Below are 12,132 nucleotides of genomic sequence, written 5' to 3'. Positions count from 1 at the left end.
ACCTCACTGGGGCCCTGGGGCCTTTCGCCACAGAGCCATGTTGCCAGCGGTGAGGGCAGGGAGCTGAAGGCAGGGGTCCCACACAGTGTCCAGAGCAGCTGTAGCTTTTATTCCCTTCCCTCTGTGTCCCCAAATGCTTTTTTGGCATGAGGTGCTAGCTGCTCCAGGCAAGCTCTCTCCTCCAAGCTTCTTACCCAGGCCTCAGTTTCCTCTTCTGTGAGCACCCTGACATTGTGGAACCAGTTTGGGTTCTGGGCACGGACAGATGTGGGTTGGAATCCAGGCCCCATACTGATTAGCTGAATCCTCCTGGACAAGCGCCTTATGCCGGTTGAGCTTTGGTTTCCATGTCCGTGCACAGGGGCTGTGGTGAGGTGCCAGTGCCATGGTGCATACAGGGTGCTTGGCACAGAACCTGGTGCAAAGTGAGCATGCAAGGCTGTGTTGTCATTACCCAGCTGGACTATGAGGTCCTTTTCAGTTCTGCTCCTTTCTGAGCTCGTGGAGCTGGATGAGGGATGGTGTGGTGGGTGAATGTCTGTCTCTCCCCTTGTACTCAGTCCCCATGTCCTTGCCTCATTGCCTCCAGTATCTCCCCAATTGAAATTAAACTCAGCATAGACTCCCTAGGCCTGCCTCACCATTGAGCCTGCAGAAGTGGGGGGTTCTACAACTCCCCACCCCTAGGAAATCAGCAGACATGGGTCTCTAGGGAGCTGCCTGGGGCTAGGAAAACCATGTGGCCAACCAGCTATGCCCTTGTATGGCCTTAGACATGGCCTCGCAAATGAGCTCTGACTGACAAAGACAAGTCTCATTCTGCTCAGTACTTTGACTCCTCATCCTCCCTCGAAGCCTCTGCCCCCGTGACTGCTGGCGCAAGTGCGGAAAGGCTAGTGCAGAGTTCTGATGAATTTCAAACATCCTCATGATGGGAGGGTTAGTTGTGCCCAAATTAAGAAAGGGGGTTACGTCTGACAGACAGAAGCTTCCTGGATACCCCAACAGGGCTGCTGAGGAATTCTGTACCCCACTAATACAATGACCTTGGGATGTGTGCAAACCATGTGAAAGAAGACCAAATGGTCCCAGAGAATGACAGCCTGGGTATGACCCAGACCCATCAGCCGGGGGCATCACTTCCAGAGAAAAGGACTCCACCTCCAACCAGGCTCAGGACTTTTTCCAAGACTTCATTTGTCTCTGGCAGTCCCCACACAAGACTTCCAGAGAGATCTGAGAAGGCACTTGTCTTACGCACAGCGTACTGAGAGATGTTGAACATTGATATATCAAGAAGGGGTGGTTTGCATATGTCTTCCCTAAAGGTCTTTTGCCACTATGAGCCTTATGGGAAGCTAGCCTCTAGCTTTCTTCCTACTGCCAAGTGAGCTGAATGAATAACAGCCCAATTAAAGTGACACCTTTGGAGTAAAGCAAGAAAACTCCTATTACTAACCAGAAATGCCCTTGAACATCTGTAGGCTTGGCAGGAGCTCTAGCTGGTGTGCCTGAGCCCCAGTTTGCCCATTTACCCCATTGGAACGTGGTCCTTCATGACAATGTTGTCATAACCCCAACAAAACAGGAATTTAAATTATTATGCCCCAAATTTGACACAGATTATACTGATGTTGTTCCATTTCAGGCACTGTTTGTCTAATGAGTTAGCGTCAGCTGCCATCATCCTTAAGTGAGCATTTTGACTTTACTGTTTCTTCTGTCAGGTGTGGGCTGAGGTCCATGGTGGAGTGTGGTGGGATGTATCTCACCATCCTGGAAAACCTGGCTCCATCCCACACTACTCCTTCAGGTCTGGTCCCTAGGATCCAGCTCCCTTGTGATGAGGAGGGGTAGGTTTTTGGGGTCCCTCCTTGGACATTCCAAGGAGTTGGTTCCAATTATTTGGGATGCTTACAGTAAGAAGAATTAGAGACCAGGACTCCCTCTTGGCTCTAGAGATTGGGAGCTCATTGATGGAATTCCTCTTCCGTTTTGGTAACTTACAAGTGATAAACTTTGTGTGTTAGAACTTGAGAGATTTCCATACCTGCCTGGGACTTCAACATATCCACTGCCTACTCTCTGTCAGGGAACAGGTCAAAGGACAAGAGAAGTCAGAAGCAGTCCCTGCTGTTTGCTCTGGGTTGCATCCCTTCCCATCCATCCTTTCTAGGTCTACTCTACCTGGCTTCATACCACCCCCAGCCATCCTTAGCTGGGAAAGCCACCCACTAAAAGATCTTGCCAAGCCCCCAGCTAGAAGCTATAGGAGGCTAGCCTCTCCAATCCTATTTCCCTCAGTAAGGGCTGGGCCCTGCAAAAGCTGGGAAAGGTCATCTTAACCCCTTTGGCCCTCAGGTGATGCTAACTCTTGAAAACTCCAGATGGATCTTCTGATGGGCAGGGCTTAAGACTGGAGTCTATCCATGCATCCACAAGCAGAATGCGCACCCAGCAGGAGGCCACCTGCCATTCAGGAAACAATACTTCCTGAGCTTTGCAGAGAACATCTGAACTTTGCCCATTTTCCAGTTTTTTTCATTATTTTCCCACTCAGCTTTCCCTCTCCCACACTCCTTCCAGATGGCTAGGCCCAACAAGGGGGTTTCTGGAACCAAGAATGTGGAAGATGCGTCCACAGGGCTTGGTTTCCCTGAGCGACCCCTTCACTGCCATGGCCTCATTCCCTAGACTATGCTAGTGATGCCTACTGGCTTCCCTTGGCCAGCCTGCCTACTGCTGGGTGCTGTTTAGCTCCAGGGCCAGACTGTGGAGAGAAATGAGAAAAGCCCATTTCCAGACCTCTGCCTCTCAGACAATGACTTGGTTCTTATCTGAGACCCTTCATTGCCATATATCAGTGATTCCCAACCTGTGGTTTTCAGAAACACTGTTCTGATCAAATATACCCCTTCACAGAGATTCCGTGTGTATTAGCCCAGCCGGAAGCCTGAAAAGATGTGGAAGAAGGAAGCCTGCTTCATGTAAGGTCATCCGTGGTTTTTCTAACACATTTGTGAATGGAGCTATTTCGCAGTACACTACAGGCTGGTATTCAGCACCAATTACTGGCTGTCAAAATAGTAAAACGCTTTTGAACAGTCAAGTAAATAGCCCCAAGACCTTGTCCCCAGTGTCCTCCAGCTACCCCAGCCCCTCACCCTCAAATCTGCTCCCAATTGCCAGATTCTAACAATCTAGTATCTACCTGTACTGTCCGATATGGTAGCCACTGGCCACATGTGGCTTTTTAAATTTCAATTAACTAAATAAAAATTTTTAAATCCAGGGAATTCCCTGGTGGTCCAGTGGTTCGGACTCCACACTTCCACTGCAGTGGGGCACGGGTTCCATTCCTGGTCAGGGAAGTAAGATCCCGCGTGCCTCGTAGCCAAAAAAAAAAAAAAAATCTTTAAAAAGAAATCCAGTTCCTCCATTGCACTGGCCACATTTCAAGTGTTCAGTTAACACATGTGCCTCTGCCACTACCTACTGTAGTGGACAGCGCAGAGAGAGACCATTCCCACCACCGCAGAAAATGGACAGCAAGTAATGCTTGGCACAGCAGGCCTCAGGGACCTTTTTGGGACTGGTGTCTGTTCTGATTGTCAGTGACCATGCTGTACCAATTGTTAACTTTTTGGAATAGCACCTGAATACACTTGCATTTGAATTTAGCGGGACGTTAGCGTCTATGGCATATTCCTCAGAAGAACTCAAAACCTAACACTCCCCAGGCCTCAGGAGCCCAAATTCAACTCATAGCTCTGGCTCTTAAAGCCAAGGGCCATCTTCTCCATGAACATAATTGAAAGGATTTCACAGTAGATGCACGTCACTGCTCACCCCAAAGGCAAGCTCAGGCAGAATGCCAACCATGAGTCCATGAGAATGTGTCTACAAAAAGTAAAACCATCTATAATTTATGTCTAAATAAAAGGCCACACTCCTTTATAAACAGTTTTTTATAAAAAGACAAATGTACATATTTACACACATGTACATGTGTGGTCACACTTGACGTAGTGGTCAGATGACATTTCCAATTTTAAAAGCCACGCCAAGGCGCTCACACTTGCCTCCCTGGGCCTGCTAGGGGCTGCTGGGGCCTGCCTGAGGGGGCAGGTGGGTGTGGGGCAAGGCACAGTATAAATAAACGCAGAGGCCAAGAGCGCGGGGGAGACGTTAGTGTACACCTTTGATCAGAAATGTGGCAAGGTCCACAAGAAAAAGTGCCCGATTTTTTCACAAGCCCTTCAGCCTAAGCAGGGAGCAGGGCAGAGCTCCTCTGAGGCAGAGGGGGCACTGTCCCACAGGACCCCATTCTTCCTTCACATTTCACTGGCTTTGGACCAATCCCCAGGGCTCAGCTAGGAAGGGAGGTGGTTCTTTGGGAACAAGATTCACTTAGTGCAATTGTCTCTTAGTGCAGAGCCAGCCCTGGAGTTGGTGCTGTGCTTTCTGAGGTCACTGGTCCGTTCCCTTGGGCCAGCTCAGGGACAGCAAGACCCTCTCCAGGCAGCTGGGCTCAGAGAGAAAAGCTGGAGGCCGACTCCTGTCTGAAACCTTCACCTGATATACCAGTCGCAGAACCCCATCTTCCCAGGAGGCAGGGCCAGCTTTACCCCCCAAGATAAGCCGACCCTGGCCTGCCAGACCCCGAGAGGCCACTGTCCCAAGGAGGAAAGCCCCATCCCTGGTCAGCAGTGGAGTCACACTTTGTCATATCAAGGGGCCACAGGATTCCTGCTTCTTTGCACCACAGCCACCATGATGCCAGGTCCTGTTCGCCTAGAGGAGTAAAAGGGGGCCAAGGGCCCACCTATGGTGCACAAGGAATGGCCTGGATGGAGGGCAGCCTGACTGGGGGCAGCAGGCTGTCCAGCCAACTGGTGTCCATGTTCTTCAGATCTGAAGATATCAGCCCAATATACCCTAGAAGATGGGAAGAAGGCTGTGTGAGGACTGGGGGTGGGGAGGCAGGTGTGTTCTTCCCCCACCCTTCAGCCCTATCGCGGATGGCCACAGACACAGCCACCTTTGCTGTGCACCTCACAGCAGCCTCACCTCAGGCAAACCTGAGGCCCTGGGCGCAGCAGCCAATTTGCAAGCTGTCTATACCCAGATGAATTTAAGAAGGCTGCTTTACCTCTGCAGCTCTCCGGCCCTGCCCCCAAGCCTTCCCCATTTTCTACGTGGTTTTCCCTTCTTTGAGAAACCATATGGATCCAGGGTCTTCTTACCCCCAGGGCTGTCAACTTCTGACTCCTCCTTGCAGCTGAAGTCTCCATAGATGGAGGTGGGCTGGGCGCCAGGTTCGTTGAGCAGGTACCCCTTCCCATCGACGCTTGTTTGCTGCCACCCTGACTGCTCCAAAAGCTGGAGACAGATAAATAAGAAGCCATCAGCTCATTTCCAATACAGACTCACCCTCTGGCCCTGCCTTCAGTGAGCCAAAGCTTCCCAGCCGGGATCACATCCTTGGCCATTTTCATATTCTCAAATGGATTCAGACATGGAGTGTAGTTAGGATAGAGGCCTGGGAGGTGAGGGTCTGCCCTGGGCCCACACTCCCACATCTATCTTCTGGCATAGAATCTCCAAGACTTCCCTCTCAACCAGGTAAGGACATGTCAACTGGGAGGGTGGCCTAAAGCAGTAGTTGACATATTAAGTCAAGAAAAGATGCCTAGAAATTTCAGCTATGCCCATGTCTCCATTTTCTGTGCCGACAGAACAGAGCCTGGGTACAGCTACTACAAAAACTTTTTTATATTTATTTTAAAAACTGAAGCAGAAAAAAACCTGGAGAATACTTTGCTTTAAAAAAAAAAAAAGCCATCATATTACAGACCCCAAAGGCTGATTGTTGAAACCTGATGTGCATTTCCCTAACTAATAGGAATGGGGCGTGTTGGGGCGGAGGACACGGGCCAGGGACCCGACACTGATGGTGGCTGACTCAGAGCTATCTGAGGCCCTGAGGCCTGCTCTAGGACAGCATGTCAGAAACGTGGCCTCCCTCCTGCTCTCACTTCCACAGTGTCTTTCCCACCAGCCAAAGAGGTCAGTGGTGGATGGATGTGGTAGATTCCCAGCCACATGGATGTGACACTTCTAGGACCATGCCAGCAGACAGGTCACAGCAGCAGCTGCCTACCCTCCAATCTGGAAGTTCTTACTGGTTCTCTCCGCTCATGGAAAAGTAGCCACCTCAAAAGAGCATCGGAGGAGGAGGGAAGGGACTTTACCTTCATGATGTCCTCAGTTAATTTCCCTTCCTCGTCCTCATCTGTTGCAGCTGTGGATGGAGAACAGCAGAGAGGTTGGCTGAGGTCAGCCAGGCTCACCCTGCAGTGCCGACCCCACCAGGTCCCCCGCTCCTTCACACACGTGTGCACACACACTGGCCTCCCAGCAGATATCTGCCTGCCTTGGAGATTCCAGAACAGAATACTGTCCTGGTGACTCAGCCTCTTGAACCGTGAAGCCACACCTCTTCCCACCTCTTCCCTCTTCTCTGCAGCCCACCAGTCAGCTCAGTGCCAAGTGGAGTTCTGAGCATATTTTCTCCCTTAGGAAACCCCTCCTTGGATCCCAACAGGCAGGCAGGCCAGGCCCCAGAAGCACAAACCTTCTGAGGTGGAGGGCATGGGCGACACCTGAAAGTTGTACAGGTCACTGGTGCTGTCTGGCACAATTTCCACTGGAATGCGCCAGTCGGGGAGAGTGCTGCTGACGGCACACGGTGACAGTGCTTCAGGACAACAGAAACGAAGGGTCAGAGCTGTGTGCTTTCTTAGTGTGCCAGAACACCCAGCATCCCCCCGCTCACAGCGTGCTTCAGCAGGTCACCATTCACAAGCATGGTGCCTCCTAGACCCAAGAGAAAGAGCCATCCCCCCAACCTATGTGGTCCCCTGCCAGATCTGGCCCACCTCACCTGGAGTAAGGGCCCGTTCAACATCCAAGTCCTGCCCCATGTAGCCCTGAGCTGTGTAGCTGCTGTGGTCATCAGGCAGGGTGGAGCTGCTGAGTCCATCAGAGAAGGTATCAGGGCTGGATTCCCCACATGACTGTAGGAGAAAGAAGCTTAGGCCCAGCCTTGCTGGGGCACTCCTTCCACTGCCCACCCTGACTCTCAGGTGACCAAAGGCTAGCTGCTTAGGATTACACTCACCTTCTTCTTGGTCTTGCTCTTAGCGTCTCGGCTGGACTTGGACTTTCTCTCTGTGGGACAGGTAGGCTGTCAGCCTTGGGACAGGCAGGCGTGCCAGCCCCAGCTGACTTTCTTCCTCCTTCCCTCTCTCTCTCTGAGGGCTTCCCCAGGACCCAGAGCCCTTGGATACCTTTCCTCTGGTTCTTGGTGAGGGGTGGGAGCATCCGGTACACCCGCACAGCTGAACTGCCCTTGTTCCTGCTCTGGTCCTTCACCTCCTCGATATCTGGCAGGGAGTTCATGGCACAGCGAAAGTTGGCCTTCCATGTCTTGGGATCCGGCTCCTTTTCCCCTGCTTTGTATCGGCCTAGTGGGCAGGAAAGTGAAGAGGATCATCAGGGCTATAGGTGGGGATCCTCAGCTGTGCCCCGGCTTGGAAGGAGAAAGACAAGAGTACCCCTAAGTTCTCATGCTGCCAGAGATCCACAATGGTCAAAATAGCAGGTATTCCTGGGTGGCACTTGTGCAGGCCCTGGGCTTCTCAAATGCCCAGACTTGGCTCAGATATATCCAGCAAGCCTCAGCGAAGGGCCTAGCCAGAAGCACTAGAGAGCCCAAGCCCCAAAGTGCTATCTTTATCACAGATCATGCCCAGCCTCCCTTTAGCTGTCAGCAGCCAGATGGTAGGGACTGGGGCTTATGTGATAGTTCCAGACATGGGAATGGACACAGAGTAGGCATCAAAGAATATTTACTGCTAGGGGGGCTGACTGGTCTGAGATGGGTTAGAGCCCCAACCCTGAAGGATAAAAGGAGGCTGCCAACCACATGGGCCTTGGGCCCAGGACCATTGGTCAACATCAAGAAAAAGGAAGGCCTGGATTTCTTTCAGTGTCCATTTTCACAACTGCTTTTGCCAGGGAGAACTTTAATCTGTCCAGAAATTCCATGAAGCCATACTTTCTAAGATTTTGGCTTCATAAATTGCTTTCTGAACTTGCTGAAATGATGAACCCTCTCCTCAAAAACACAGGTCTGCTCCCTGCCCACCACTGAATTCTCTACAACATCTCAGGGAGCTCAGAGACCTCAATGAAGAGCCTCTGTGTTAAAAGAGGCTCTTATCTCCTCCCTGCCCCCTCTTAAGCTGGAGTCCAGGGCACACACCTGTGTGAATGGCCCAGCTCCGAAACAGACAGGCATCCTTGTTGATGTCCCAGCCATGCTTGGCAGCGTGCTTCCATGGGATCTGGAAGATCATCTCCTCCTATATAGCACACAAGCAGACATACACATAAGGCTGTGTCAGCTCAGGCTTTGGCCTGAATCTGCCCAGCACCCCAGGTCTGGGAAAAGGCTGACTTCCCCTTTTTCACCCTGACCTCTAGCTTGGGTTGACCCATCCTGAGAATGGCTTAAACAGGCTACTCCAGATCTTTCAGAAGGGAGTCTGGGTTCTGATGAGCTATGGCACCATCAGCTCAGCAAAGACCTTCTGCCTATTACAGATGTGCTAGGACCCATACAGAGTACCCTGGGATGCTTCTCTCTGGCTTGTCAGCACTAACATGGAAGTGAGAACTCAGTCCATTAGATTAGTCTGCTAAGGACAACTGCGACCACTGGTTCCTACAAAGGGTGCCCTGGCCATATACCTGTGGGAGCCCAGGGCCAGACTTGGATGATGACTACCTGTGTGACCCTGGCATTGTCACTGTACCTCTTTGTCCCTCACTGTTTTCTCTTCCGTGAAATGAAAAAAACACAGTAACAAACATAAAAGCTAAGATCTCACTGTTATCATTACTGGTGGTAAACAATATGGATTTTTGAGTCAGATTGCTCAGGTTCAAATCTTGGCTTTATTGCTTTTTGTGTGATCTCATTATCTACCTCTCAGTGCCTCAGTTTCCTTATCTGAAAATGGAGATATTAATAGAATCTACCTCACAGAGGTATTATGAGAATTAAATGACACAATGAAAGTAATATACTTAACGTGGTGCCATGCTCACTCATAGTAGGTGTACAGTAAGCATTAGCTATTATTATGAATACTATTATTACTACCAAGTCTGCAGGGTCTATGTTGTCCTTTGTGCACCAGCAAGAGGTTTCTTATATCTGGAAAACTGGTGCAAGGTTAATTCTTGGGTCACCTACTGAGCCAGGCACCTTCGTGCCAGCAGTGCCCACTTTTTTGTCTTCTGCCTGCCTGACTCGAGCCCTCTAGAATGTTGTGTGTGCTTGTGGGGGTCTCCCTCAGGAGAGACCAGAACTCTAGCTCTAGAGATGCTGGGAGAATCTTGCTTCTGGAAAACTGTCAGTGCCCTCAGGTGGGTGCCCTGTGCATACCTCAAGAAGGGAGACAGACAGAAGTCAGCCAGCGGGGCCCTGGGCTGGGTCTTGTACACTCCCTGCAGGACCCACTGGGAAATACATCTGCCTGCTCCCTATCACTTCCCTTTTTGAGCTGCATCTTTAGCTCTGGTCCCCTAAAGAACATGGGTTAAAATAGTGGCAGAAAAACCCAAAGAGTAACACTCACTTTATTAATCCAGATCAGCCCTGGGATTTGGTTGGAATTAATCTGCATCTCTAGCCAGGGTCTCATGCGCATCCGAGTGATGGGCATGTTGGCTGTAAAGAGAAGACAGAAAGCTCCTGTTTGGAGTCTGTTGAGCAGCCCCTGGGCACTACCCTGCCCCACCCCAGGTTATTCAGTTACCCTCCCCTGCCCTTGTCCAGGTACCAAGTACTACAATCATGGGGAAGGGGGCTTTCTTTAGAATAAAACCGCCCTCCAAATCTTTTCAGCATCTTGAGCAAAACACTTCCTCCCTCACCCCTTCCTAGACAGTCTTGGGAAGAGACAGGCATGCATGTGATAGTTTCAAGATTTATGTGCAGGAAAAGAGACAAAACACAGAAATATCTAAATACCAGAACTCTTCCCCCAAAATTCAAATCCTTTGGAAAGCAAGGGGCTTCTTTTGCTTGATGCCAAGAAACTTCCCGGCTTGAGTTGTTGCCACTTGCTGTGCACCTTCCCTAACGGACAGTCACCCTGCATCCTGGACAACTCCCCCCCCCCCCCCCCCCCCATCTATTCTGCCTCCCTGACAGCCACAGTGCAGAGGCCCCGACGCTAACCCTTCCGGTCTGGTTCCCCTCCTCGGGCGAAGCGGCCCAAGGAACACCTGTGGCGCCTCTTCCCGAGGCCCCGGGAGGTCCTCCAACCACAGGGCAGCAAGCCCCTGCCCCCGCCACCTGCATAGAGAGCCTGAAACCTGGGGCCTGGGCGCGAGCTTGGACCACCGAAATCTGGCGCCGTGAGCAAAGGGCGCCCACGCGCCGACATACACTGGAGTCGCCCGCACAGCTAGTGGATGCGCGCAAGCAACACACAGGGCCACCCAGAGGCTGCCAGCGGCTTCGCGCACACAGATCTGCGACAGCGGCCGGGCTCGGGCAACTTCGACCGGGTGGGCGGTCCACGGCGCGGCCCGCCCTCCCCGCGCAGCTGCTCACCGCTCCTCCTGCGCCCTCCTGAGCCCGCGCGGGGGCCCAGGCAATGCAGCGAGCCCGCCACTCTCCCGGCTGGGGCTTTCGTCCCCCACTTCCTGGTGCCCCGCGCGCTTTTGTTCGACGCCACCGGTGCCCCCTGCGGCGAAGGCGGGCTCACCTCGGCAGCAAGCGCTATCCAGCGGTGGCGCCCGCGGATCCTGGCGCGGCGAGGGCTGCTGTGTGGGCGTGGGGGGCGCGATTCCCGGTGGGAGCGGGGAGAAGGCAGAGGATGCCCGGGTCGCGGAGCCGCTGGGCACGGCTGGCTATGGCTTGGCTTCCGCTGGCCTCTGCTCCGTCCGGCTTGGGCGCACGTCCTGCCTCGACGAAGGAGTGGCGCGTTCTGCCGGGGCAGCGGCGCCGGCGAGAAATCTAAACACTTAGCGGGATTCCCCCAGCCCAGGCCGAGCCCCGCCTCCTAAAGAGCCGCGAGGGCGCCCATTGGCTAGCGCCGCCTCATCATTTCGGGGAAATCAGGCTGTTGTAGAGCTAGCGGCGAAGGGGAAGTACAGGGCGGCTGCCCCTCCCCACCCCCTCCGGCCTGGCGCCGCCGCCCCGGGGCGACCGCGGGCCCGCCCCGCCGGCTCCCACTCCACCCCCATACCAGCTCGCCCGGGAGAAAGCTGTCCTGGAAAGTCGAACGCCCCCGGCCCGCAGTTACTCCCCTCACTCCGCACTCCCCCAGCCTGCTAGCTCCTGTGGCCATCTCCTGGCCCTCCTTTCCTGGGGATGGGGACATCTATCTCCCCAGGCCCGGTGAGGGGGGTCACCCGGGCACCTGCCGCCCTCTTCAGAGTGGACGCCAGGATTGAATCCCTGAAAATCCAACCTGCTTCCTCATGCCCGTTAATGGGGTGCCAAGAAGGAGGATTTGGGCTCTCAAAATGCCCCCTTTTTGAGGGGTGACCCACCTTCAGGTCATTCACCTTCCCTGGGGAAGTAAAGGAAAGCCTGTGCTGCTTGGGGCTGCCAAGACGAGAGGAAATCCCAGCTTGGCCACTGCTGGTGCAGCCTGCCAAAGGACTTGCACTTGTTTCCTCAGCTACAAAATGACTATAGCCCTACCTTGCTGGTTTACAGTGACACAGAGAGAGTCTGTAAAGCATCATGGCCTACTTGGGCAGCAGATGATGCGTGGTTTGCAAGGTCCCTGCCCAGAGTCTAATAGTGACCAAGGGAGAGAGACCTCTTCCGCTTCTCCGTCTGCATCCTTGGGACTGCCCCATGGCTGGCCTCAGAGAAAGGGAGAAGGGTTTCAGAGAAGCGCGGACTGCTGAGTTACGGTGGGGGTGGGATAACCTTGGTTCCTCCTAGCACTCCTGCCTTAGGCCACCTCCACAGCCTCATGTGGCCCTTGCATGGGAGCCCCTCAGTGGCAGCGTTAGTGTAGTCTCTGGGCCCTTAGG

At 53.1% G+C, this 12,132-nt stretch overlaps 1 protein-coding gene across 1 annotated transcript; it reads right to left on the bottom strand.

Annotated features, from left to right (window-relative positions):
• Positions 1-3,953: 3,953 nt before the first annotated feature.
• IRF1 (interferon regulatory factor 1) lies at positions 3,954-11,097 on the bottom strand. The gene is made up of 10 exons (XM_057735465.1): positions 10,848-11,097; positions 9,711-9,802; positions 8,330-8,429; positions 7,353-7,529; positions 7,184-7,233; positions 6,947-7,079; positions 6,638-6,760; positions 6,255-6,304; positions 5,247-5,382; positions 3,954-4,938 (listed from the first exon to the last, which is right to left on the bottom strand). The coding sequence occupies exons 2-10, from the start codon at positions 9,795-9,797 to the stop codon at positions 4,826-4,828; spliced, it is 969 nt and encodes a 322-aa protein (XP_057591448.1). The 5' UTR covers positions 9,798-9,802; positions 10,848-11,097; the 3' UTR covers positions 3,954-4,825.
• Between the last annotated feature and the right edge of the window lie 1,035 nt (positions 11,098-12,132).

This window comes from Hippopotamus amphibius, chromosome 1 (assembly GCF_030028045.1).
Source record: "Hippopotamus amphibius kiboko isolate mHipAmp2 chromosome 1, mHipAmp2.hap2, whole genome shotgun sequence".
Classification (NCBI taxonomy): domain Eukaryota; kingdom Metazoa; phylum Chordata; class Mammalia; order Artiodactyla; family Hippopotamidae; genus Hippopotamus; species Hippopotamus amphibius.
This window is presented reverse-complemented; position numbering and strand designations above follow the sequence as displayed.

Bases quoted from the DNA above. Each gene is read 5' to 3' on its own strand.
- IRF1 (XM_057735465.1), bottom strand. From the start codon at position 9,797: ATGCCCATCACTCGGATGCGCATGAGACCCTGGCTAGAGATGCAGATT. The intron at 7,080-7,183 runs GTGAGTGTAATC...TTTCTCCTACAG, and splicing joins AGAGCAAGACCAAGAAGAAG to TCATGTGGGGAATCCAGCCC. The intron at 4,939-5,246 runs GTAAGAAGACCC...CCCATCTTCTAG, and splicing joins AGAAGTTGACAGCCCTGGGG to GGTATATTGGGCTGATATCT.